Source organism: Pteropus alecto, unplaced genomic scaffold (assembly GCF_000325575.1).
Source record: "Pteropus alecto unplaced genomic scaffold, ASM32557v1 scaffold105, whole genome shotgun sequence".
Taxonomy (NCBI): domain Eukaryota; kingdom Metazoa; phylum Chordata; class Mammalia; order Chiroptera; family Pteropodidae; genus Pteropus; species Pteropus alecto.
The window spans coordinates 3223545-3248058 of NW_006436294.1; the positions used below are offsets into that span (position 1 = coordinate 3223545).

Below are 24514 nucleotides of genomic sequence, written 5' to 3' on the forward strand. Positions count from 1 at the left end.
TCGTCTGGACAGTTCGTTTTCTTACCCGGCTGTGTTTGAGTCACCTGGCTGCCCCCTGCTTTGCACCCACTTCGCCTCCTGCTGAGCCGCCAGGGCCTTTGGTCAGAGTTCTCTCCTCCTGTCCCTCGCGGCCGGCGGCTTTCGGTACCTCCCTGTCCATATGTTACCGAACTCTCAGAATCTGTGTCTTGACGTCACGGTCCCAGCCTGGCTGTTCGTGCCTTTGTCCCCTTTGTCTTCTCGGTGTGGGCTCCATCCTCGCCCGGAGCCCGCTCAATCTTGCTGCGGGAACCCAGGGCGGGCTCGGGGTCGGGAAATCGAGTTCGTGTCTGAGCTCGTTCCCGAACCGACTCTGTGGTCTCAGGGTTTTGCCATCCTGACTTGCCCGATTTATTCCATTTGGCACGGTTAACAGAGAAAAGGAAAACAAATAGGCTATGGTATCTTTGTGACACTCCGAACATCAGCTGCGCAGTCTAAGCGATGCGCTGAGTGAATGTGAACTGGTGTCACACAGGCTCACTCCACCTCACTGAAGAGTCCCTCAGTTCTTCGCCTGGCAAACTTCTTTCCTTATCCTTTAAGCATTCAGTACATATTTGCTAGATTTTTAGATCATTTCCCAAATTCCAACGCTTTCTGCAGCTCTGTGTGCGTTATAATTAAACTTGCCCATTTATATGCCACAGACCCCCGTTACCTAGCGCCTGTCGCAACTCAGTCCGTTTTTCAGATAGAGGCCAGTCTCCCCCAACCCCAAGTAGACCCCACTGCGTTTAAGATACCGCATTCTCAAAATGACGATTTTACCTGGAATTTTTAGAAACACATCTTTTGCTTCAAGTGACGTAAGCAGACCAGGTAAATTCCCAGTCACGGTTTCAGTGAAAGGACACTTTAATGAAGAACTTAAAATGAATGATAAGAGAAAGAATAAAGCTTGGATTTCCAGCCGAGGTGCAAAATATAAGCATGGCCATCGCTACAATTTTTCATTTTATTCTGTTTCAGTAAAAATCTAAAAACAACTGTTTAAAAATTAAATTTTGCATAAATTGAAATGAGTAAAATATTCACCCGTTTCAAAAACTTAAAACGGTGTAAAGAGAGAGACAGCGAAAAGCCTTCTCTTCCTGTTTCGTCTCCACCCCGTTCCCCCATGCCAGTTAGATAACCGATAACCACTGTTACTAGGTTCTCCTGTGCATGTACAAGTGAATATAAACACATATTCGTATACTGTTTTACGTTGTGTGTGTGCTGGAGACTTTTTCCTATCAGAACACAGATGGTTTCTCGGCCTCGTAAAGTAGCTGTGTGTTCTGCTCTGTCTTCTGTGGGCTGGGAAACCAGGCTCCTATAGGTGGACGCTGACATGTTTCCGGGGTTTTGCTATTAAAGACAATGCTGTAAATGGATAACTTTGTACGTAATATTTCATATCTGTCCAAGTGGGTAAATTTGTAGAAATGGAGCATCTGGGACAAAGGAAAAATATCAATCTGGATGTCCTTGATTCTGTGAGAGAATTTGAGCATTTGTAAGGACAATTTACACATTAGAATTTTTTATATTGGAAATTTAACTCATTTAAGTCTAAAGGTCATTTGGCCGCTTTTTAAAGGGTTAGTGGATTTTAATATATTTGGTAGGCTAAAAAGGTAAGTGACCATTACTTAGGAAGCTCTGTTCTGGACCAAGACAAAAACAAAAAATGAAAAGGAAAAACGAAAGCCAAAAAAGACATTATAACTGACATTAGATTTCTGGGTCGACAGAAAATTGGCGTCCACGGTTTGGAAACATAGCATTTTAATCCCCTGCGTTATCGAAAACCTAATCCCACTTTTGCTTATTATTTCCGAGCTGGGGGATGCCTTCGGTGCATTCGACTGTCTGCTAACAAGTGTAATCTGGGGCTTAGTGAGCCAGAGTCCCTCTGTTCGACCTTGAAAACCCGATTGGTTTTCCCTAAGGTTGGCTTTCATTTGCTACAATTAGCCGAAAGGCCACGTCCACCTCGGCGGTGTCGGGTGCCTTCTGTCCCCTCGGCGAGGTCAGGCAGTGGGAGCAGGGGCTGTGGAACAGGAAACTCCCACCGAGACCGGCACAAATTCTAGAAGGCTGTTCGAAGATCTTATAGATTGTCTTGTACAGTGCTCTCTCCACACTTTTTTTTTTTGCATTGTATTTTGTTGGAATTCATGGAAACATCAAACTACTTATAATCCTCTGTCAAGTAGAAAATACAGAATTGTTGATTGAATGGCGCCTAAAGAAATAAAAGGTTTGTCTACGGCCACGCCACCCTGAACGTGCCCGATCCCGTCTGATCTCGGAAGCTAAGCAGGGTCGGGCCTGGTTAGTACTTGGATGGGGAGACCACCTAGGAAGACCAGGTGCCGTAAGCGTAAAAAATAAAAAAAATAAGGGATTGTAATCTGACAAGGTCCTTGCAATCTGTGAGGTCAACCAAGAAAGAAAGAAAGAAAGAAAAGGTTTGACCAGTTTGGAATTTTATAGCTGGAGGGCACAATGGCTGTGATTGAAACCAGGTCCGTTTGACTCCAGTGATGACCTTGGGTCCCCTTCCACTGCCAGGCGCTGCATTAGGGCCAGCGCATGAAAACCTACCTGTTTTTAATGACATCAGGCTTTATAGTTTAAAAAAATAAATATTAAATAGTAAAATATTATATTTCAACATAACTCAAAGCTTAAGGGAACAACAAGGTATTTTAGCAACATATGATTTGCAAAGTTGATGTTTATCTAGAAAAGAAATTAGTTTTTTTAATATATATTTTCTCTTTTTAATTTCCTCTTTAAAAATCTCAAACTTTAACGTACGGTAAAAATACGTATGTTTTTCTAATTTTTAAATATCTTACCTGTACGACTTTACTTACATGTTACTTCACATGTTGACTGTCACTGGTGCAAGGGGTGACATTTTAAATTCCGATGATGGAATTGAATGTTAAACTGCGCATGTGTCGTAAGTTCTCAAAAATCATAACACGCTTCGTGATTTGGAAAGAAGATAGGCAGCTCAATCTATTTTGACAAATATATGCATACATTAAGATTTCTTCCCTTTTTTTCTAGGAAGTTTCGGTGTACCCAATTTTGTTGAATCTTCTAACTATGCTAACGGTATTTCCAGCAGCTCTTTCACCTCTGTTTTTTTAGGGGTTTTTATGCCGTTTTCATGACGTGGGCATGATTGGTTAAGTCATTGTCCACTGATGATTGAATTTGACGCGGAGCTTCTCTCCTCTCCCCAGAGATGGGAGGACGTATGGGTGCTGGAAGCTCCAACCCTCTAATCACACAGAGTCACCTCATTAGCATAAACTCAGGTGTTGTCGAAGGGGCTTGTTATGCATGGCAGAAGCGACTCCTTCCACTCAGGGAAGTCCCAGGAGCTCTGTGTCAGGGACTGGGGACAAAGACCAGGTACACGTTCTTCATTGCACCCCACCTACGTTCTGACTTTCTCCCGTGCGTTGTTAAAGGAAAAAGTTATTCTGACACTTGTTAAAATGGTAAGGAAGGCTTTATTCAGCACTGTCCTATGTGTCAAGACTGTCACATGTGATGGGGGAGAGAGATCAGGCGCAGTTCTGAATGCAGCAAAGACAGTTGGGGGTTTAGAGCTAATGAGCAGAGTGAGGGTGTCAGTGGGTGGAAAATTATTAAGAGGAGACATCGGGGCCCGCGGGGTTCTTCAGGGGTGACTGAAGCCTCAGGCCAGAAGCCTCCAGCTTTAAACACATCCTCCATTTATCATTAGGTCCTATGAAAATCTCGTTTCCTGTCCGATCTGGCATAAAAATGGTGGGCGAGTCTGCAGTGGCAGACTATACTTAGAGTCAGACAGACCTGGGTGTAAATCCCACCTTTGCCATTTCTTAACGAAGTCACCTTTCCGAACTTCCTTTTTGTCATCTGTTCTGAGGATTAAATTATGTCATGAATGTGACAGGTTAAATTCTTAAATATTCCTAGCTCGACAAGCAAACTAAATAAATACGTGTCTACTTTTATACAGCTGATGTCATCTCTGTTATCTCCATGCTTGGGGACCCTTCTTTGAACCGTTAACCGAATCAGGAGGCTTTGGCGAGAAATGAATGATATTGATTCAAAGGTCTCGGGGTATGCAAATTAGAAATGCAACTAGGCAATACCCAGAGTGCTCCAAAGAAGACAGCTGAGTTTTCATAGTGAAAGGTACATTCTTGAGAAGACTCAGTTCTGCTCTTAGCTTCCGGGTTGGTCTGAGATGATAATCTTACAGATGTAGGGCATCTGGATAATGGATGTCAGGCGGTCTGGATGTGAACGTTGTTTTCTGAGTCCTTCGGGGGCTAGATAAGTAGAGGGTTATCTATAGGATTTATCTATATCTATCTATATTTCTAATGTATCTGTCTGTCTGTCGGTCTTCAGGCATAACTGGAGAATTCAGAAGTTTGAGTTCCCAGGCTAGTTAAAGCAGGGGCGGAGTTCGTGCCTCGCGCCTCAGTTGCTCTGGCTTTAGTAATTCTCCAGCTTGACCATAGTGACTCCATGTTATTCGTTCACTCTTTTCCTCAGGACTCAGGTGTCCGGGTTTCAGTCTGGAGAGGTCAGTCCATGAATGCATTCATTCGGCAGTCAGTCATCCAGGCATCTGCTGAAGTACCTCTTGTACAGCTGGATGCTGTAGGCAGTAATGTGAGGAAACAGTATTGCTAATATTTTCTAAGATCTGGAATTTGCACATAGTTGGTGCTTTGTAGGTGTCTGTTGAATGAAGAAACAGATGTTACCTAAGGGAAATTCATGTTCTGTTGAGAGAGTATCTTAGTCCAGTTGGGCTGCTGTCATACAATGCTACAAACTGGGCGGCTTATAATAGCGGTCCCCAGCCAGTTTGGCACCAGGGACCGGTGCTCCTATGAGAACCTGATGCCTGATGATCTGAGGCGGAGCTGAGGCGGTGATGCTACTGCTGGGGAGCGGCCGCAGATACAGATGAAGCTTCGCTCTCTGGCCCGCCGCTCAGCTCCTGCTGTGCGGCCCGGTTCCTAACAGGCCACGGACCTGGTGGTCGGGGGCCCTGGCTTATAAACAACAGACATGTATTTCTCATGGTTCTGGAGCCTGGAAGCCCAAGATCGACACACCTGTGAATTTGGTATCAGGCGAGGGCACTTCCTGGTTCATAGATGCAGTCTTCCCACCGTGTCCCCACATGGCAGGGTAGGTGAAAAGGCTCCCTGGGGTCTCTTAGATAAGGGCAGTCATCTCGTTCATGGGGACTCCAGCTTCATGATCTAGTCACCTCCCTCAACCCCTGCCCCCCGATGCCATCACATTGGGGGTTAAGATTTCAGTGTACGAATTGGGCTGGGGACACAAACACTGTCCGCCGCAGAGAGTTCCGGTAGGGCTGTGCATCAGGTGCTTGCTGAGTGTGGGGCTGGGAGGGACCGACTCTGCCACGCCTGCCACCTGCCCAGGAAAGGAACAGCCGCACAAGATGTGTGGCGTTTAATGCGCTTGGGTCTTGGGGATGCAGGGAATCGAAATCATCAAAATAACATCTCAGGTGGAGAGAAGGGCATTAGCGAAGACACGTGCCTGTGGTGTCACTCGTGAGGAGGGACGACCTGGCTGGGGAGGCAGGCTGACGGAAGGCCGTCTGGGGCTTTTAACGGGTCCTGTCGAATCGGTCCTTGGTGGGATGAGCCCCGGAGAGCCAAGCAGGCTGAAGAGTGCGGGTGTCAGTGCTTTGGGCCCCTGGGCCGGTAGTCCCAGCTGGCTTTCCTCTGCTCTTCGGTCCATCAGCCTTTCTCCAGGGTTCCAGAAGGCCCCGAGGAACTTATTTTTTACATCTGTATTTGTTAGATAGTCCATTCCCCTCCATTAGCCATTGAGATTCGACTATATAGGACCATGGAATATGCATTTTTTCCCCACTGTACTGGTGAAGAATTATTGATAAAACAGGAAATGCATCATTACTTTGAAAAAACCGTAGCCACCTACTAGCCCACATTTCTGCATGTGGTCTCATGCCACAGCTGTGCTAACGACAGCTCGCGGCCTCTACAGTTCTACGTCCTGCGCTTCACGGTTATCTTTTTTCCTCCACAGAAATAGAAAAGTTTCAAAAAGGAGAAGGAAAGGATGAAGAAAAGTACATTGATGTGGTGATTAATAAGAACATGAAGCTGGGACAGAAAGTGTTAATTCCCGTAAAACAGTTCCCTAAGGTAAGACCGTGAGGCCGGCCTTGCAGGTCTGGCAGACGAGTAATTTCTGTTTCCTTCGATATTTTCTTGGGATGCTTTTCCTTAGCACAGCCCCTCCCCCCTCCCCCCTCTCCCGAAACACAGACTTTTAAAGTTAATTAAAACGTATCTAGGGACTTTGTCTTTTCTATGTGACTTTACTGTGAGTTATGGAGCCCGAAAAATCGTGCGATGAGTCAAACCAGCGAAGCGACTTAGCACAATCCATCCTTTCCACTCCAGTTTCCTCATTTGTAAGACGAGGTTGCATTAAGAACCGAATAAGATTATCTATGGTCGATGCTTAGCACAGGGTTTAGCACATAAGCGTTCAACGTGTTCTTTATTCTAATCGTCTATTCTAGAAAAAATTCTATTTTTCATTTATTACAAGTGTTTTGTGTCGTTGAACACAATTACAAAAGCTGCTTCAGAGTTTGTGTGTAATTCTAACATCTTGGTCCTGTTAGATTTGGCCTGAATTGAGACTCTTTTCATCTTGTTTTTCTTTTTCTTTCTTTTTTTTTTCTTTTGAGTGTCCGTGTCCATGATTCGTACATTCTTTTGTATATATCAACAGTTCATTTCTTTCAATTGTCTATTCCCTGAATATACCCCAATTTATCCATTTGCCTGCACAGTTTTCAGTTTTGGGTTCTTATAAATTAAAATGCTGGGAACCTTTTCGTACAAGTCATTTTGTGACCGTATGTTTTTATTTCCTTTGAGTAAATCCCTCGGATTTAAATGGCTGTGCATTTAGTTTTGCAAGAAGTTGCCATGCTTTTTCCCCAGAGCGGTTTTACCTCGCGACGTTTCCAGAAGCGATACATGCAGGCTGAGGCCGCTCCATGTCTCAATTAGCATTTGGTGTCGTCCTTCCTCTTAATTTTAGCCTTCCTGCTCGTGTGTTGGTATTTCCTTGCGAAGTTAATTTGCATTTTCCTAATGATTAATGATTTCATGTACTTTTTCATGTTCTTATTGGCCATTCATTTATCATGTCGTGAAGTGTCTTTTTTAGATCTTTTGCGTATTTGTAAATGGGCTGTATGTCTTCTTATCATCAAGTTATAAGAGCTTTTGTTTTAATATCTCCTGGACACAAATCTTTTGTTAGACATATGTTTCGCGAATATTTAGCTCGGTCTGTGGCTTGCCTACTGTTTTTTAAATAGAGTCTGTGAGAATCAGAAGTTTTTAATTTTGACAAAGTCTAATATATCAGAGTTTTTTTTTTTTTATGATTATTACCTTTACCAACTAAAATCTTTGCCAGCCTCCAGGAAATGTTAGAGTCCTTTTTAAAACATAAAGGTGGTCTCCTGCGCTTCCTCTAAACGCTTTTATCATTTATAGTTTTTTACTTTTAGGTCTATGATGCAGTTCAAATTAATCTTTGTGTATGGTGTCAATGTCAAAACTCATTTTTCTCCATACGAAAATATTGTTCTTCCAGTACCAGTTTTTGAAAGATATTTTCTTCCCACTGATGGTGCTGGCACCTGTGATGAAAAGCAGGTGACTCTGCAAGTGAGGGTCTATTTCTGCACTTTCTCTTTCATTTCATTGATCTACTTATGGGTCCTTATGCTGGCACCATACTGTCTTCGTTACTGTAGCTTTTTATAATAAGACGAAGTTAGGTAATGTAGTCCCTTCAACTTTGTCTTTCTCAGAATTTTTTTGGATATAGGTCCTATGCAGTTCCATATACATTTAAGAATTATTAATTTTCCTAAAATATTCTGCAGGGATTATGATTGCAGTTGCATAGACTATTTTGATCAGTTTAGGGAGATTTGACGTCTTAACAATATTGAATCATCCCTTCCTTGAACATGGTGTATATTTTCAATTTAGATTTTTTAATTTCTATCAGCAGTATTTCAAAAGTTTCAGGGTAAAGCACTTTGAACTTTTGTCTTTTGTTAACCTTATTCCTAAATATGCTATTTTTGACACTGTTGTAAAATGAATAATTTAAATGTGTTCCGATTTTGCTTCTAGTATAAAATTTGGTATTCTGCTGCCTTGCTAAATTCAATCGTTAGTTCTAGCGAGCTGATTTATAATTCTTTAGGATATGCTGTGTGCATAATCATATCATCTGCATAAACAGTTTACTTCTTCCTTTCCAATTTGTATGCTTTTTATTTATTTAGTGTGGATTATTGTATTGGTTAGGGTCTCTGGTATAACACAAGTGGAGAGATTAGGCATTCTTCCCTTGTTACCAGTTGATGCAGAAAGCATTCAGCGTTTTACATTAAGACAGGTAAGAGCCGGCGGATTCTTTGGAGATGCTTTTCATGAGATGGAGGAAGTTCCCTTCTGTTTCAGTTTTGCTGATTTGATCCTGACTGAGTGGTGGATTTTAATTAAAGGCTGTTTCTGCATCTGTTGACGTAAACACAGGATGCTACTCCTTTAAACTGTTAATGTAATTGTGAATTTTGTTGATCGATTTGTCTAAATTAAACCAACCTTGCATTCATGCGTTAAAGCCCTACTTGGTAATGACGCGTTAGCCTTTTAATATATTTTTGGATTTGGCTGCCTCTGTGTCGAAGAGTGATACTGGCCCATTATTTTTTTAATATAATATCTTTGTCAGATTTTTGGTGTTGGTGTTATGTGCTAGTTTTATAAAGTGAATAGACAGTGTTTCTTTCCTGTGTTATTTTTCAAAGAATGGATGTCAGTTTGGTTTTATTTCTTCCTCAATATTTGTTAGAATTCACCAGCGAAGCTGTCTGGGCTTAGAGTTTGATGATGAGTTCAGTGTGTTTAATTGATATATCACTAATCAGATTTTCTATTTCATCTTTTGTGAAAATTTTTTTTGTGTGTTTTACGCAAGGGGTTTGTCATCATATTTCAGCTATTGCTTCCTCAAATACTTTTTTTAAGATATATTTTCTCTCCCCATCTTTTGAAACTTCGGTTACACATATGTTCAGCCTTTTAATTTTCCCCAAAAGGCTTCAGTGGCTCTGTTCGCTTTTGTTATTAGTTGTTGGTTTTGTTTTCCCTCTTATTCTTCAGATCGAATAGTTTCTACTATATTTTAAACTTATGGATTCTTTCTTATGTTATCTTTATTTTCTGTTAAGCCCATCAGATAAAATTTTATGTCAGGTACTGTTGCAGAATGAATATTTGATTTATATATAAATACATGTATGTGGAAAAAAATATTTTTTCCCTGCTGATATTTTTCTATTTTTTTTTATTAATCAAGGTATTATCTTATGTCATTGAGCAAAATTAAAATAGATGCTTTAAGTTTTTATCTGATTCTGAAATCTTAGACACCTTAGATTTGACCTGACTCGATAATCCTTTATCTTGATAATGAATCACATTGTTCCAGTTTCTTGTGTGTTGGGTAATTTCAGGTCATACGCTGGACATTGTGAGTGTTATGTTGTGCAGACTCTGGACTCCATTCTGTTTCTCTGAGGAATGTGTTCAGACTGCAGACCTGGTCTGTGGGGTCGGAGTGCAGGTCTCGATTCAGGTCTTAGTTTGCCTTGCATTTATTTTTTGGCAGATGTGATCTGGAGGTCAGCTAGATATTTTGGCAGATTTTTATCCGCAAGATTTGGGGGTTTCCCAACTCATGTTTTCTAGTCTACCTTCCTCACATTTCAGCGCCATGGCTGCCTCAAACTCACTACTCAGGCTAAAAACTCTAAAATCAATATATTCGCTTAGGCCATTCCCTTCTTCCGAGTCTTGACTCCCTTCCAGAATCTCCTTGCCTTTTTGATCATTCTCCGCAGGCTTCAGATAATTGGTTTTTATATTCTGTTCAGAGTTTAAGAGTTCATAGTTGCCATCTGTAGGCGGTCAGCCTGTTAGGCGCTTACTCAGCCATACTTGCAGAACTAGGATATACATTTTTAGTAAATAGAAAAAAAAAAACTATGCTTGAACATTTCGTAGACTCATGACTAAACAAAGCATGGCTTACGGAAACCTTTATAAATTGATCACTAGGCTCAATATACTCTTTATGCTCAATATACGATAGAGGAAGATAAACAGACCCTGTCTGTCTTCAAATAGTTCCTAATCTAGTAGACGATTAATCTATAATTAATAGCCTGTTGTGTATAAGTAAGTATATGAGTAAAGTATATGAAATAAAATCTCAAATATTATTTTTCAGTGTCAACTTTGATGAGAGTAGGGGAAGACAAATTATAATTTGTGTCTAACAGAGAACAGAGTCCATTTCAAGTACTTATAGTAGTGTCTAAAGTAAGCTACTTAGAAATCTATTGCTTTCCGAATGCTGAAAAAGGATATTTCTGCTTAGAATAATTGAGCATGCAAGTTTCAAGCCAGCCTTGTATAAAAGGCTAATGTAGTGCGTCCATCAGTTCTGAGAAAAGGCTTGCGTGCCGGCGTCAGTAACTAGGCTGAGCTGGAAGAAGCCGGCGGTACCTGGCCCTGTGGCATAGCAGTGGAGCCGACGCTGACGGACACTTTTAGCTTCTGGGGCAAGAGAGAAGGGCTGTTTGTGACCCTCCATCCGATAGAATGATTTCCATTAATCGAATAATTGCTCTTCTTTTCATGAACCATTTTCAAAACTCTGTCAATGGCACACCACTGAACTTAATATTCTTAATATTCTTAATATTCAAACTTAAAGTGTATTCCCTCTCTTGAGTCACATGACTGAGCCTGTAAAGTGTGAAACTCAAAGTAAACACCGTTTTATGATTTTATTAAAAGTGATTGTAAGCCGTAAAAATGGTTCTCCATAGTGCTCCTTGGTCCTGAGCAGTGATTAGATAAAACAGAGTTAATATAAATGTCACTCGACATTGGAACAAGGTGCCCTGTCTTTGAGGACCTCGTGGTTCAGATCGCATATTTAGTATCCTAGCGTTCGCTGGTTTCACTCATCACTGAACCCGCACGTCCGTTCATATGCCTCTCATTTATTGTGGGTCTTCTCTGAGGCAGGCGTTGGGCTGGGAAAACAAGTGATTAATAACAAGTGGTTTTCTCATAAGAAGCTCTCGGTTTTGTGGGGCCTGCAGATGATGAGGTCAGTGTTTACACTACAGTGTGAGAAGTTCAATGTTAAGGTGCTCTAGAAGACAAGAGAAGGGTGATGTTGACTCAGAGAAGGCTTCCCTGAGGTCAGAAGTAAGACAGGGCGAGATCGAGGTGACCGTGGCAGAGGAGCACTGGACGAGGGGAGAGGGCTTCTGAGATATCACAAGCCATTCTCTTTGGCCAAACAGGTTCATTTCAAGAAGATGTGCAGGTTTTTATGAGGGTTTGTAAATAAAGTGTTAGTGGGGGTGTGGGATAGGGTTGGCCACGAGGGCTGTGAAGTCGGAGTAGGAAGCGATGTTTGAGCTGTTTTGGAGGATGTGGTCGGCTTCTCCGTGTGTTTGATGATTGGGAACTATTTCAGGAGAGAGAATGCCACATGCAAACTCATGCCAGGGTGAAAGCGTACTTACGCATCATTAAAAAGTGAGTTGCAATATGAAAGTAAATAAAGTTGGTCTGTATCTTTGTACATACATGCTCTACTGCTTTGGTAAATGTCCCTATTCTTAAGTAAAACTAGAAAAAGCAAGGTGTAGAATAGATAGGATCCTGGTTAGACAATCATTTGAAGAAAAAAAAAAAACTAACTAGAATCTTAACAGCAGTTACTTTCTGGAGAGTAGGATTATATGCTTTTTTCTATTTTACATGTTTCTGTACTTTAATGTTTTAACAATAACTTTTTGTAACTTTTATAATTAGGATAAGAAAGATTTCTGTTTTGGAGGAAAAAGGTGCCTGAAGTGGTTAATTTTTGAGATACCTTTGCACCGTGGTTATGTTTTTTAAGACTTATCGTGTTGTTAAATTCTATAGGTTTAAATTAGATTCATTTCTTTAGTCTCTAAGCATTCTAATGTGTACATACTATTTTCAGTAACTTTATATGAATCAACATGGTTTCTTATAGTAAAGGTTTTCCTATTATGTACAAATTTTAAATTTTACATATTTGCTGCCTCACAGAAGTCTTAGGTTAAGTGTCTTTTAGAGAGAGACAGTACTTATAAAGCATGTTCACACCTGGAATTTGATTTAAAATTCAGGAAAACTTTCTTTTTCAAGGCTGGCTTGCATTTTTCCTTTGTAGTGTGTTGCAGACCATTCAAAATCCATGACTTTACTGCTAGGTGGAAGCCTCCTTCATAGAAATCATGGATTTAAAATTTTCGTGAGTAGTAAATATTTGACGGTCATATTAGTGTGTTATAAGTCGCCTTTTCCGTGATTCCTAATTGAATTTCAGAGGCATGTAATATTTTTTTCCGGAGGATTTCTGTGAAAATCATTTGTCTTTGTGTATTCTGTTGGTAGTTTACCTGTAGCTATAAAGTGATGATGTCCGTTAGCTTTTTTAAATCTAAGTGCCCTTGCCAAAATTAATATGGATGGCTAGTGAGGATTTCGAACCTTGTTGATGTCAAGGAAGCCTGATACTAAGAATAGTTACGTAAAGACGCATTTGTTTATTATAAGTCCCTGTGGATGTCCTTCCATGATTCCCTTAATCGCGGGACCCCGTGATCAAGTAGAAAGGCCACTCAGGATGGCGGATCCTGCGGACAGTGTATCGGCCACTCAGGCCCTTTTTTGTCAATGCGCAGTCCCCTCCCATGTCCATCCTCTCCCTTCGTGGGGATGAGAGGGTCACATCTTCTGAAGCCGCTGTGATTCTGTGCTGAGGGCTTCTCAGGGCTCCTGTGACACCCGGTCCCTGTGTCGTGAAAGGTATTTCGCGTGGCATTTGCAAATACGACAGCATTCGAAAATACCGTGATGGGATTTCAGATCTGAAGCTGTGACTGCTCCCTTATTCTCTTAAAAATGTCTTCGTTGACCCACAGAGGAGCACGTGAACTTCGATTTGTTAAATGGGTTCCCAAAACAGCCAGACATTTATTGAGGGGTTCCTGAAAGAGTTTACACGTGTTGTTTGGCGGTGTGTTCTTAGGACTACTACTATTTTATTTACCCAAATGAGTAATTATAAAATTTGGTTATATGTAGGCTCCCCACGGTCTCGTTACCTTCAAAAGACTAGAAAAGCTTCTCCGTATGTACTTTTGTCACAAGGCAGGACATTCGGAGATTAAAGTCTGCGACGAATGTTGTCCTACTTGCTGTCTGGTGGGCGATGGACGGTTGATCTCGAAGCGTGTTGCTGAGCCGAAAGGTCAAAACGGTCTCCGTGCCTTGCAGCGTGCTGCCGGCTTAGGTATCATGCTATTCACTGGACGATCATTTTGGCTCTGGGCCCCTTGAGGACCGCCAAGGTGGATCCGCTGAAAACCGCGTGCCCACACTGGTGCTCGAGGTAGGAAATAGGAGCGAGACTTAATCTCGCTCTTTGAGGACTCAGCCTGGTGGAATAAAACGGCGGAAATTCATACCGTGAATTTTTATCAAAACAAGTATTTGACACATAATTACGCCAAACAAGGGACACGTGACATACGTCGATGCTGAGAAGCACAGTTACAGAGAGGAAGGAAGGCGGGTTTCGGACTTACGCCCAGCCCTGCCTGACCTCCACTTGGCCGTCCGACGGATGTCCTAGCTTTGGCATGTCCATAAATGAGCTCCTCCCTCCTGTTCTTTATGTCAGCAACCGGGCCTTTTCCTGTGTTCTTTATGTCAGCGAAGGACAGCACGTGCACCCGGGTGCCCACGCCTGAAACCAGGACGTCATTTTTGTCCGTTGGCTTCTCCTTCATTTACCTTCTCCCCTCTAGTCTTCAAATACCGTGACTTACGTGTTTTATTCTTTCTGTTCCTGCCTCGTCATCCATCTCTGTCCCTCTTTTCACCGCCACCCCTGCATGTAGGCGACCGTCTTTCGTCACCCGGTCCAGTCTACTGTAGTCGCCTCTCATCTGGATTGAGTTTCCGCCTTCGGTGTCAGACCCTCCACTCCGTTCCACACCTGCAGCCAGACTGTTGCAGCCCAGGATTTTCTGGAATAACAGTTCAGACTCACTTGTGTCTGTGCTCTGTTGCTTGTGTTATGTAGTCGCCTCTCATCTGGATTGAGTTTCCGCCTTCGGTGTCAGACCCTCCACTCCGTTCTCCACACCTGCAGCCAGACTGTTGCAGCCCAGGATTTTCTGGAATAACAGTTCAGACTCACTTGTGTCTGGGCTCTGTTGCTTGTGTTATTCGTTTTGCCATCCACCCCACCCCCACTCCTCCAGAATATGATTCGACCTCGAGCAAATAGAGGTAGAAAGTACATAAGTTAGATCATTTTAGATTGTTTATTAAATCTGTACGCCTGTGTGTATTTATTTTGTCCATATCATCTCATTGATTTTTAGAGTTGCTAATATCTCAATAAATTGGTCTGTTTACCATTTAGAAGTAGGTACTACATTAAATTACAATCAATGGAGCAACACCTAATAATCCCGCCACTGCTAATGATACTTAGTGATTTGTGGTCGGCGACTTAATAAATTTAAATGATGGTCTTTTATCTGTAGTTTTAATATGTCGCAATAATTTCTGCAGCAAAGAAAATCAATAAAAACTATGTTGACTAGTGCCATTTGATTTGGAGTAAAATAAACTTCAATTCCACCGTATTTATTGAGAAGCCTTTATGTAGGAAAATGATGAATCAAATCTGGGTCTCAAGGACTGTCAAGAGGTTTATAATCCAGCAGGAGAAACAGTAGATTTCACGAAATCATACAGAGCAACTGATGACTGAATTAACTCAAGACGTGGAAGGGCTCCATGTGGAACTCAGGGTGTGAGGGGGGTTATTTCTGGGGAAAGGATCATTGGGGAGTTACATTTGGTCCTTAAGAACAAGTCCAGGCCTCAAACAAGCAGAGATTGGGGGAATGATATACTTAAGGGGAATGGTGGAATGTAGCGTTTATCGAGTGGCGAGAACTCATCTGGAGAGTCACCCGTGCCTCATTTGGGCATTAGAATTTTATATAGCCCGTCAGAAGCTCTGAAAGGTTTATGACGGAGATAAACAAACATTAGAATATATAAGAGAAAGTATTCTGCATTATAAAAGATCTCGTAATTTTCGTAAGTGCTTTTAAAATTTAAGAACGATTGATTTAAATGATTTTTTTGGAATGACTTTTATTCCTGGGACATTCAGCTTCCCTTGTAAAAGTGATTTGTTATTTTTAGAGGCGATTGTCAGAATCGGGAAGAGTATTGCCTATAACTCAAAGGTTGATTCAGTCACTGACCGGAAACAAGTTTTATATTTCTGAGGAAGTCTCAGGTCTGCTGTCAGCCTTACCACTGCTTGGAATTTGGCACTTATGACATTGGTTTAATTCTGATGCCATCACTATTCTGAATGACGACTAAAATGTGGATCCGTTTAACTAATCACTGTTAGTGGTGAAATTATTGGAACCTAAAATGTCCATAGAGCTAATAAAAGTGGTGATCTGGTCTCTCCTTTCAGTAAAGAAGGGTCTGACAGACCTCTGCATTCTGGCCCTTGGGAATCGGACAAGTGTGGAGATTATAAACTGTTCCTTGACAGTTAAATTCTAGTCTGGAAAGCAAACGCTGAGGGAGTCTCTTTCCAAAGAGGGGTGTGTGCACAACCGCACATTCGGAGGCCAGGAGAACGTGCTAGAACTTTTGTTTGAATGTACACGTGGGGGCGTGTGCTCTTCTGTGTGTCGGGCACTGTTCTGAGCACCGTGCGTATATTAACGTATTTAACCTTCGTGACTTGAGGAGGAGGGGCCTGGTTATCTCCTGCTCACACATTTGAAAAACTGAAGAACCGAGAAGTCAAGTAGCTTTCTTAAGGGTTTTGTAGTTCCTAAGTCACGGGCATTTGAATCCCAGAAATCTGTCTCCACAGCCAATGCTCCTGTTCAAGAAATTAAACTTTACTAATTTTTAGTGCGTGGAGTCATGTTAGCGCTGTTGCATGCCTCATCCAAGTGCCACACGGTCGTGGCACGTGGAGACTGTGTCCTGGAGGAAAGGGGAGGGTCAGCTGCAGGTTTTAATGACCCTTTTGCTTTCATTATATTGGGGCTCATAGCTATTGGACATGCCCGCTTGTGGATTCATGGATTCACGGATTACGTTACCTGCTTTTAGTTAAACTTACCTTTCTTTAAATGGGCAAAGATTTCCGCTAAAAAAGCTGTGAATCGAAACTCTGCTAAAGATACAATCGACTGAGCAGGAACATGACAGAGCTGCCCCATATTCTCTGCCCACTACAGGCTCAGCCTCGTAACAAGTCAAAGGTGACTGTGACCGGTCGGACATGACGAGAAGAGTAATCTTCCCAAATTGGAACTGTTTCTCTACATCTGGTGTTGTTAATGATGAATTTCTTCCCCTAAGTAAATACTGAAATATTAACCAATGATTGAACAGGTATAGGATTTTAAAACAAATTTACACATGCGCATATAAACACACAGATGCACATACACATGCACACATGGTTTTTGTGTGTATGTATGTATGTATGCACATGGCGTGAGCGAGGGCCAGCGTGTGGGGATGATTTCTTGCTTGCTAATTTAAGGTCCTGGAACTTCGGCGGTCAGATCCTCGGGGAATGGTGCCGTTTGACGTCACCGCGGGAGGCCCCAGGGGCCCTGCTGCCCTTGGCCTCCTTCGTTTCTCAATTTCTTAGCTCTTAATGTCAGATGCACAATTTATACCGCATCCAGACGTTTTAAAAAAATTCTTTTCTCATCTCTTTTGTTTCTCACATCCCTTTCCAGCCCCATCTCTGCAGCAATGAATTTTCATTGTTTATTTAATATGGAACCCCATTATTTTACGGTCTTTCTCAGATATCTTTTTAAGCGTTTTTAATAAACATTTAGATTTTCTAAGGCGTTCATTCCAACATGCTGTCGGCCGATTAGGACCTAGAGATCAGAGATCTGCTCCCTTCATCTGTGCCCGTGTGGTGTATCCTAGGCTTTATTTTAATTAACATCTTCGATAGCGAGTGCTATGTTTTGGTCATTCGTTTTGGTCAGCATTCATCACTCATTTTTCAACGCATGGAACATTGTTTACCTATTAGAAGCTAGGTGCTGTTTTAAGCGGTTGCTGGGGTGCAAGGCTGGATAAGCCAGGGTCTCTGCCCTCAGATCCCTAACCAACCCCCCAACACCCCCTGAGGGGAAAGAAGCTAGGTAGATAGGTAAGCAGGACTGGAAAAGATCATGATGTTTGAGGCTATTAAAGCTTAACTTTTGAGAAATGGCTACTTGTCGTTTATACCTGAAGCGCGTGTTATATGGTGCTCTTCCCGTGACCACCTGTTTGTCCTTTCATGCCCTGCAGGGTGCCCTTCCCTCTGTCCCAGTGTGTCCTGTCCCTGCAGCTCCCTTTAACTGAGACCATGCCGCAGAGCTGGCAAGATGCTGGGCCCAAGCTTTAAGGAGGAGCAACAGTTTCTGCTTTTCTGATCTTGGAAGCCACCCTGAGGCCACCAGGGCAAGCGGAAGCCCAGGATGCAGGTGCAGGGGAGTCAGTGAAACCAGCAAGAACATGGGTCCCTGGCTGACAGCCACCCCCAGCTTAAGAGACATGGGACGTGTGCTCAGATCACTAAATTGTGAGCAAGTAAATGGTTATTGTTCACCTGAAGTTTTGAGTTAGTTTGTTTTGTGCCATAAATAACCTAGCAGCATTCAAGCTTAATTACACAGTCCCTGATTTTCTAATTGCCCAGTCGGGTGGGGCTGTGTGAAAATGATGCAACCTGCTAGGGCTGCAGGCTAGGGTTTTAGGGTTTGCGGGGGGTGGGTGATGAGAGCGAGGAGGAACCACAGTGGACCAAAGGGAATTCCTTTCAGCAAGTATGAGATTTATCCTAGGATTTGATTTTGTCTATGAAACTGTAAAGGGCATTTAAAGAAAAATGAGTAATATAAAAGGAACATTAAACAGTTGGCGTGACAATCAAGGAGACCGTAACCTTCTGAGTGTATCTGTCATGGCGAGCGGGAGGGGACGCTACCAGCAGAGACACTTACTGTTTTGAAATTCTTTTCCTTCTTGTGCCCAAGCGTGCGTTATATTTTATGGCACCGCTGATACAGCTCTGCACAGTAGACAGGACAGCAGCTTCCTGGGCCCAGAGGGTCATTAATTGATTCTTTTGCTTTTGTCGATTCAGATTTTTTTTTTTTCCGAAGTATTACTGTGCGCCAGGAGGTACGTTAAGAAGGGCGAAGGGGATTAAGGTGAGATTTCAGAGCTGAGTATTAACATTTCTTCTCAGGAACCCAACATGAAAGAAAACGGATTCAAACACGGTTTGCGAGAAGAAGAAGGGAAAGCAGGAGGACAGAGCGGGTCGAGGGAGGTGCCAGGACAAGCCCAGCGGGCCCGTTAGGCTGATGACGAGGGACTGGCCTGCGTGAGCCCAGACTCTGGACGATGGCCCGTGCGGCCCAGGGGGACGAGTCTCTGTGTCTCCGACCTGCCTCTTATTCCCCCCTCCGTGTGTGTCACTCTGCTCCAGCCTGGCTGGCCAGCTGCTTGTTTCTCAGAAGCCCCTTAGCGCCTGGGGCGTTTGCACTTAACTGTTCACGGTGCAGGAAATTACCTGTTCCCAGATCCTTGCAGGGCACGCAGCTCAGGCGCGACCGCCACAGGGAGGCCAGCCCGGCCCGCAGGCGCCCACGCCCTCCGCGAACGCCCACCCTTGCTCTCCATCGTCCTCCGCGTCCTCCCCTTCCGGCCCCCTCACTGGACGCTTGCTGCCGATGAACAAACATTGCCCTTGCGTGTGTGTTTTACATGTGTGTCATCGGCGCTTATCCCGAGACCGTGCACCTCCGTCGGCACAGCGTCGCCGGCTTCTGTCCCTCGCCTGGCCCCAGGTAGCTGTTGCACCCCACGCTGTGGTGGCGGGAGCCCTTGCTGAGGCTTTGTTGATGTCGTTAATATTTTAAAAAAGGAAGCCAAGCGGTTTTGTTGCCCTCCTCCTGCAGATTCAAGCTTTTGTTCTAGGGGAGACAGGGCGGGACACAGATGGGGGCAGATGGCAGATGTCGGCAGCGGCTGCTCCCTGTCCCCCGGCCCCCGCCTCGCACTGGGGGAGCAGCGGTCTCAGGATTCTTCCTGGGTGTCTTCCCTGTGAGCACCTGGGGGGTGGGGGAGGCATGTTGGGGTCCCCTCTCCTGACTCTGGGGCCTCCCGCATTGCACCCTGTGCTGGACAGTGTCCGACAGGCACGCAGCCTGGCCCCCCAGCAGGCGCTGGTCCCCCAGGCGTGCGCCTGGCGTGGGCCCTGGGACTGCGACATGCCTTAACTTGCATTCCATCCAGCCTTCTTTTTGTTTTAAGAGCGAGTGTGACTTTTTTTCTAGCTGAGTCTGAGCTGAAATGGGTGGTTCTTGGGACATGGCAGTTTGGAGGAGATGAAATAAGTCCAGAAGGGTAAAACTGAAAGCAGGAGAATGTGGTGAGGCCTGAGAGGTAGGTGGCCAGGGCCTGGTCCAGAGCGGGCCTTCCCCAGCAGGGTTTTTGGAAGATGGTCGGACAGCTGCATTTTAAACAGATGTTCCAAGGCCAGCTTTGTGTCAGGACCTGTGTGCTGGCCACAGGAGGTAGACGTGGATTCAGAGGAAGAGGCTGTGTGTGGTGGGCTAGGTGAGCGATGAGGGTGGCTTGGACTCGGCTAGTTGCGCTGGGGCTACAGAAAAATAGACAAGTCTAAGAGATCTTAGGAGCTAGAACTGTGAAGACGTAACTAATTCATTGAACATCTATTAAATGCCCTCCCTGCACAAGCGTCGGAGCAGTGAATATGAAAGGCTTGGTCGCTGCCCCACGGAGTGAATGCCAGGTGTCTGGCTTGAGTCCCTGCGTGGAAGGCGGTGCCATTTGCTGGTCTCAGGTGCTCTGGAAGAATCACGTGGTGGCAGAGGTTACAAGTTCAGTTTCAGTGTGAGTCCGAGGTTAGTGAAACAGCTCTTTGTGAGACTAATCAGCTCTTTGGTGAGCACCCAATTAAGAGAAGCGTTTTAATGGAGACAGTGACATGTTCTGGATGCTTAGTTGTTTATGAAATGACAGCTTAACTGTAATTGTTCCCTAAGGAACAGTGTCATGACACAAATATAGTTTAGATCAATTACAGCTAGTTCAGCAAGGCACTTGGCTTTACCAACAAAGGACATAATTATCAGATCTTATACATTATGCAGTGAAACTCAAATGTTCTTATTTTGTGTTGGTTTACTATCTTCATAATCATTTGAAAGTTTTCTGTTTACAATTGTAACATTCGTAATGTAATAATTGGCATTGGAGTAAAAATTAATGATCTTACAAATAACACCTTCACCTTCTATGCAAATCTCTGCACAAATGAAATGATTCATAAAAATGAAAATTAAAATGTATTAAGTTCTTGCTCTCTGTCTTGCAAATACAGTTATCAAATCAAGAACGAATTGTGACTTAAGTAAGAGAGACTTTATTCGAAAGGGTTATTGTGAGAGCAGGGACAGCAGCTCTTGTCACGGGCCGGAGGCTCTGAGCGTGCGATCTCGAGGTGTCTCGGCAGGTGGACAGCCAAGGGCTTTTATGGGGAGCTGTGACCGAGGCCAGGTGGGCGTGGGGGAGTGAGGGGAGTGGGTAGAGATGGCATGACGGGACGGCGGGCCCGAGAAGGGTTCACCCTGAGGCTGGTCCCTGGGACACGGGGGGGTAGCGCTTTCTGGAGAGCTGTGTGCCCGCTCAGCTTGCGGGTGAGTCACTGCCCACAAAAGGGGACCCTTAGCTAAAGTTTGATCAAGTCAGGCTAAGGGGCACTCTCTGATTGATCATTAGGGACAAATAGGTCAGCTGATTATGGAGCAAAGAGTGGGAATTTGGAGGCCTGTGTCTGACCTCGTGGTGGGTCAACAAGGGGGTCATCCGTGCACGCAGGTCTCACCTCAGCCCCATGGGGGAGGTCGGTTCTTTGCAGCCACCGAGTGTTCGTGAGCTCAGCTAGGTCAGAGCACTCGCTGGCCAACTGGCCAGGACTTAGGAGCAGACCAGGTAGGACCCCCACGCTCCACGAAGGCCGGTCACGTGCATCAGTTTTCCTCACCTGCGTTCTGATCCTGGCACCGTTCGTGGTTGGTACCGAAAGGTGTGTGGGGCTGTCAGGGAAGCTAATTGCATTTGCCGTTTGTGAAACAGCCATCCCCGAAGTGACCGGTACAGAGAAATATATTGAATCTTTTTAATTTCACAATTTTTAGCCCTGTTTTATGTGGTTTGTGGAAACAGTGTGACTCATGTAGCAGGAACTTCAATATTTGTCATTAATCAGTGATGTGTATTGATTAATCCAGTGTTTCCTAACATTCAAGATCAAGAAGTTACTTTCAGATGTGAATGTTACAAATCCAGTTTGTTTGTTTTTCCCAGTTCAACTTCGTGGGGAAGCTTTTGGGTCCACGTGGCAATTCTCTGAAGCGTTTACAAGAAGAAACCTTGACAAAAATGTCCATCCTTGGGAAAGGTTCCATGAGGGACAAGGCAAAGGTAATGTTCATCGTAGACAGTGGCTGCTTTTTTGGTGGTTGTGTCGATCACCTGTCTGTCATACCAGTACACGTTACGTGAACGCCGACTAGAGTCTCAAGTGAGATTACGTGAAAATATTATATAGGGAGATGTATTGATGATGCCATTTAGAAAATTGAGTCACTCTGGCCAAGTTCAGAATATGTAGTATCTTAGACCTGCATCTATAATTGTTATCGTCATTTATAAAATGAAACAGTAGTACCTAAGGTTTTGATTCTAGAAGCAGCTCGGTACCGTGTAGAGAGTTCAGTGACATTGAAATTCTCATGCAGAGAGATGAAACTTGCCTGCAGCCAGTGTCACCGTCACCGTCACCGTCATCATTCTAGAGTAGTTCCTCGGGGTCTTTCTCTAGGCCGGTGTTTCACATAGTTGAATTGATCAAGTAGATACTTTTGTTTGCCCTTTTTGCCCTTCATTCGATGTCCTATGTATTTTATCAAGTTAAAATTGATTTTAAATGTTTTAATAATGGCTCGCACAGAGTCGTTCTACTTGGACGTGTTCACATGAACTGCTTCCTTTTTTAATAAGCGGAAGTTACTGAGTTATTTTTATTGGTCACTTTCTTAAATATACCAATTCTGAAAGAAGTTTTCACGTTTGCTAGTGCGCTGTCACTGAGCTGTTCTGTTACCGCTCTGCTGGTTTTTCACTGTTAAAAGATTTATGTTACTAGGAACCAAATCTGCATTTAGTGGTCACCGACCATGAAATGTTGAGCAGTGAGTGTGTCAGATGAGAAAGTTGTTTAGACAAAATCCAGCCTCCTCACAAAAAGTTCATCTAAAGAATAGCTTTCATAATAAAATAGCCACCCTTTGTTTATTGAACTGCCACTATGACTCAGGCACGGTGTGACACGTTTACATGCTTTAATCCATGTTATCCCTGGAAAAATGATGGAGGATAAACGTACACACATGTGTGTGTACACACTTAAATTTTACCTGTAAGAAAACTGAGATTCAGAGAACCTGAGCGTATTATCTGGGTTAATCAGGGAAGCTCATTGTATTATTTGATTAAAACATGGCTCTGTATCAGACTCATGTGGGATATTGTTTAAAAATACATATTCCCAGGCCCCCACCTGTTTAGAGTGGAGCGTTAAGCTGAATTTTCAGTAGGTATGTGGAATGAGTCTGATTCTCAGCCGGGTTAGGTTACCCACTCACTAAGCCTTTCTGTCCCTAAGGACGTTCTGTGGCTCTGTCCCATCTGTTCTGAGGGTGGGGAAAAATGAAACCTTACATTGGTCAGTTGGTCAGAAATCGTGTGTCTTACGAGAGAGCGCCCCACCCTCGCCAGTATCTCAATTAAGTCTTCAGTAAGGCCATCGTAATGAGGTCCCTGACGTGACCAGTGAAACCCGCTGACATTGTGCCACTTATTTGTTGTTCATGGAGTTCCTTGGCCAGTAGCAGTGTCTCGTGGCGCTCGGTGGCGGTGACCAGGCCACCCACAGATAGTATTACAAGAAGAGGGGAGTGGAGGAGGCAAGTCTTTATCTGGATTATATGCCCACGTAACGGCCAGTGCCTGGCCGTCCGAATGAAGAGAAGGAGCTGAGCATTATCAGCTCGCTGTCGGGGGCTCAGCAGTCCTTCTAGATCATGTTGTTTCAAGGGCGGGAGGCAGTTCTCCACTGTGGCGTGCCGACACACGGCAGTGGCGACAGCCAGTCATCCGTCTCGAGGGGTGTCCGTTGTGAAGTCATGCATAGCCCCTCTCCCCGTCACCACGGGCATTCTGTTGACGCGTCCCTTGAGTAGCATAGGAGGCTGCGTATTGAAGAGCTTTGGTGTCTGCTGTAATTGGTCCCCTCGGCTACCTGGTCACTGGATGCCTGCTCTGCATTGCCTGTGGTGTTCGTTCTTACACACCTGGGCCTCTTCCCCAGACCGTTCACCACCCACTCCCTGATGTCTCTTTTCTGTGTCCTTGACCTCATCAGACAGAGGATCGATGTGGGGATTCTGCAAGTGACGGATCATTTATATCCCATCAGGACAACCGGAAACTGGGGCAGAGCGTTCCCTGGGGGTTTACGGTCCAGTGAGCCCACTGACCCTGGACGAGGACCCGGAGTCCTTCGATCTTTGACCCCATTCGCCCTGCTCTCCTGTGGACGCTGCTGCTGTCCCGTCTGCTATACTGGGATCAGATCCTTGCTGCCTGAACTCCTGAATACTGAGTTCACGTGGTCCTCTTTACTAGTTTCATTAAGTCTACAGAAATTCTTCGTTTAATAACATATTTATTTCTAAAGAGATTCCATTACTTCGTATTAAAATCTCATTCTTCTAGATTTTCAAAGTGTTCACTATTTAAATTCTAATGGGAACATAATTCATTTTCTTCTTGTGTTCGCTACTTTGACGACATTGCGGTACAAATTACTGACATGTGCTAGCTGGTTATGGAGCGTGATAATCGCTATAACGCCGTGGTCTTTGGAGCCCTCTGTTTGCGCCAAACGGCATGCTGGGTGTTCTGCCCATGTCATCTATGTGCTAGAGTAATAGAATAATTAATATTAGAATTGGGTAATAATAATGATCATGATCGTAATAATTGTTACT

The 24514-nt window shown here is 43.9% G+C and overlaps 1 protein-coding gene and 1 non-coding gene across 2 annotated transcripts in view; both read left to right on the forward strand.

Annotated features, from left to right (window-relative positions):
* The window catches only part of KHDRBS3 (KH RNA binding domain containing, signal transduction associated 3), a 103676-nt gene that overhangs the window by 35426 nt on the left and 43736 nt on the right, over window positions 1-24514 (forward strand). Inside the window, exons 2-3 of the mRNA XM_015590204.1 lie at window positions 6148-6266; window positions 21768-21884. Of these exons, the coding sequence (XP_015445690.1) occupies window positions 6148-6266; window positions 21768-21884 (236 nt within the window). The remainder of the gene's footprint in view (window positions 1-6147; window positions 6267-21767; window positions 21885-24514) is intronic.
* LOC112480555 lies at window positions 2292-2411 on the forward strand. Its single transcript, XR_003046655.1, has one exon. It is a non-coding gene; the product is annotated as a 5S ribosomal RNA (ribosomal RNA).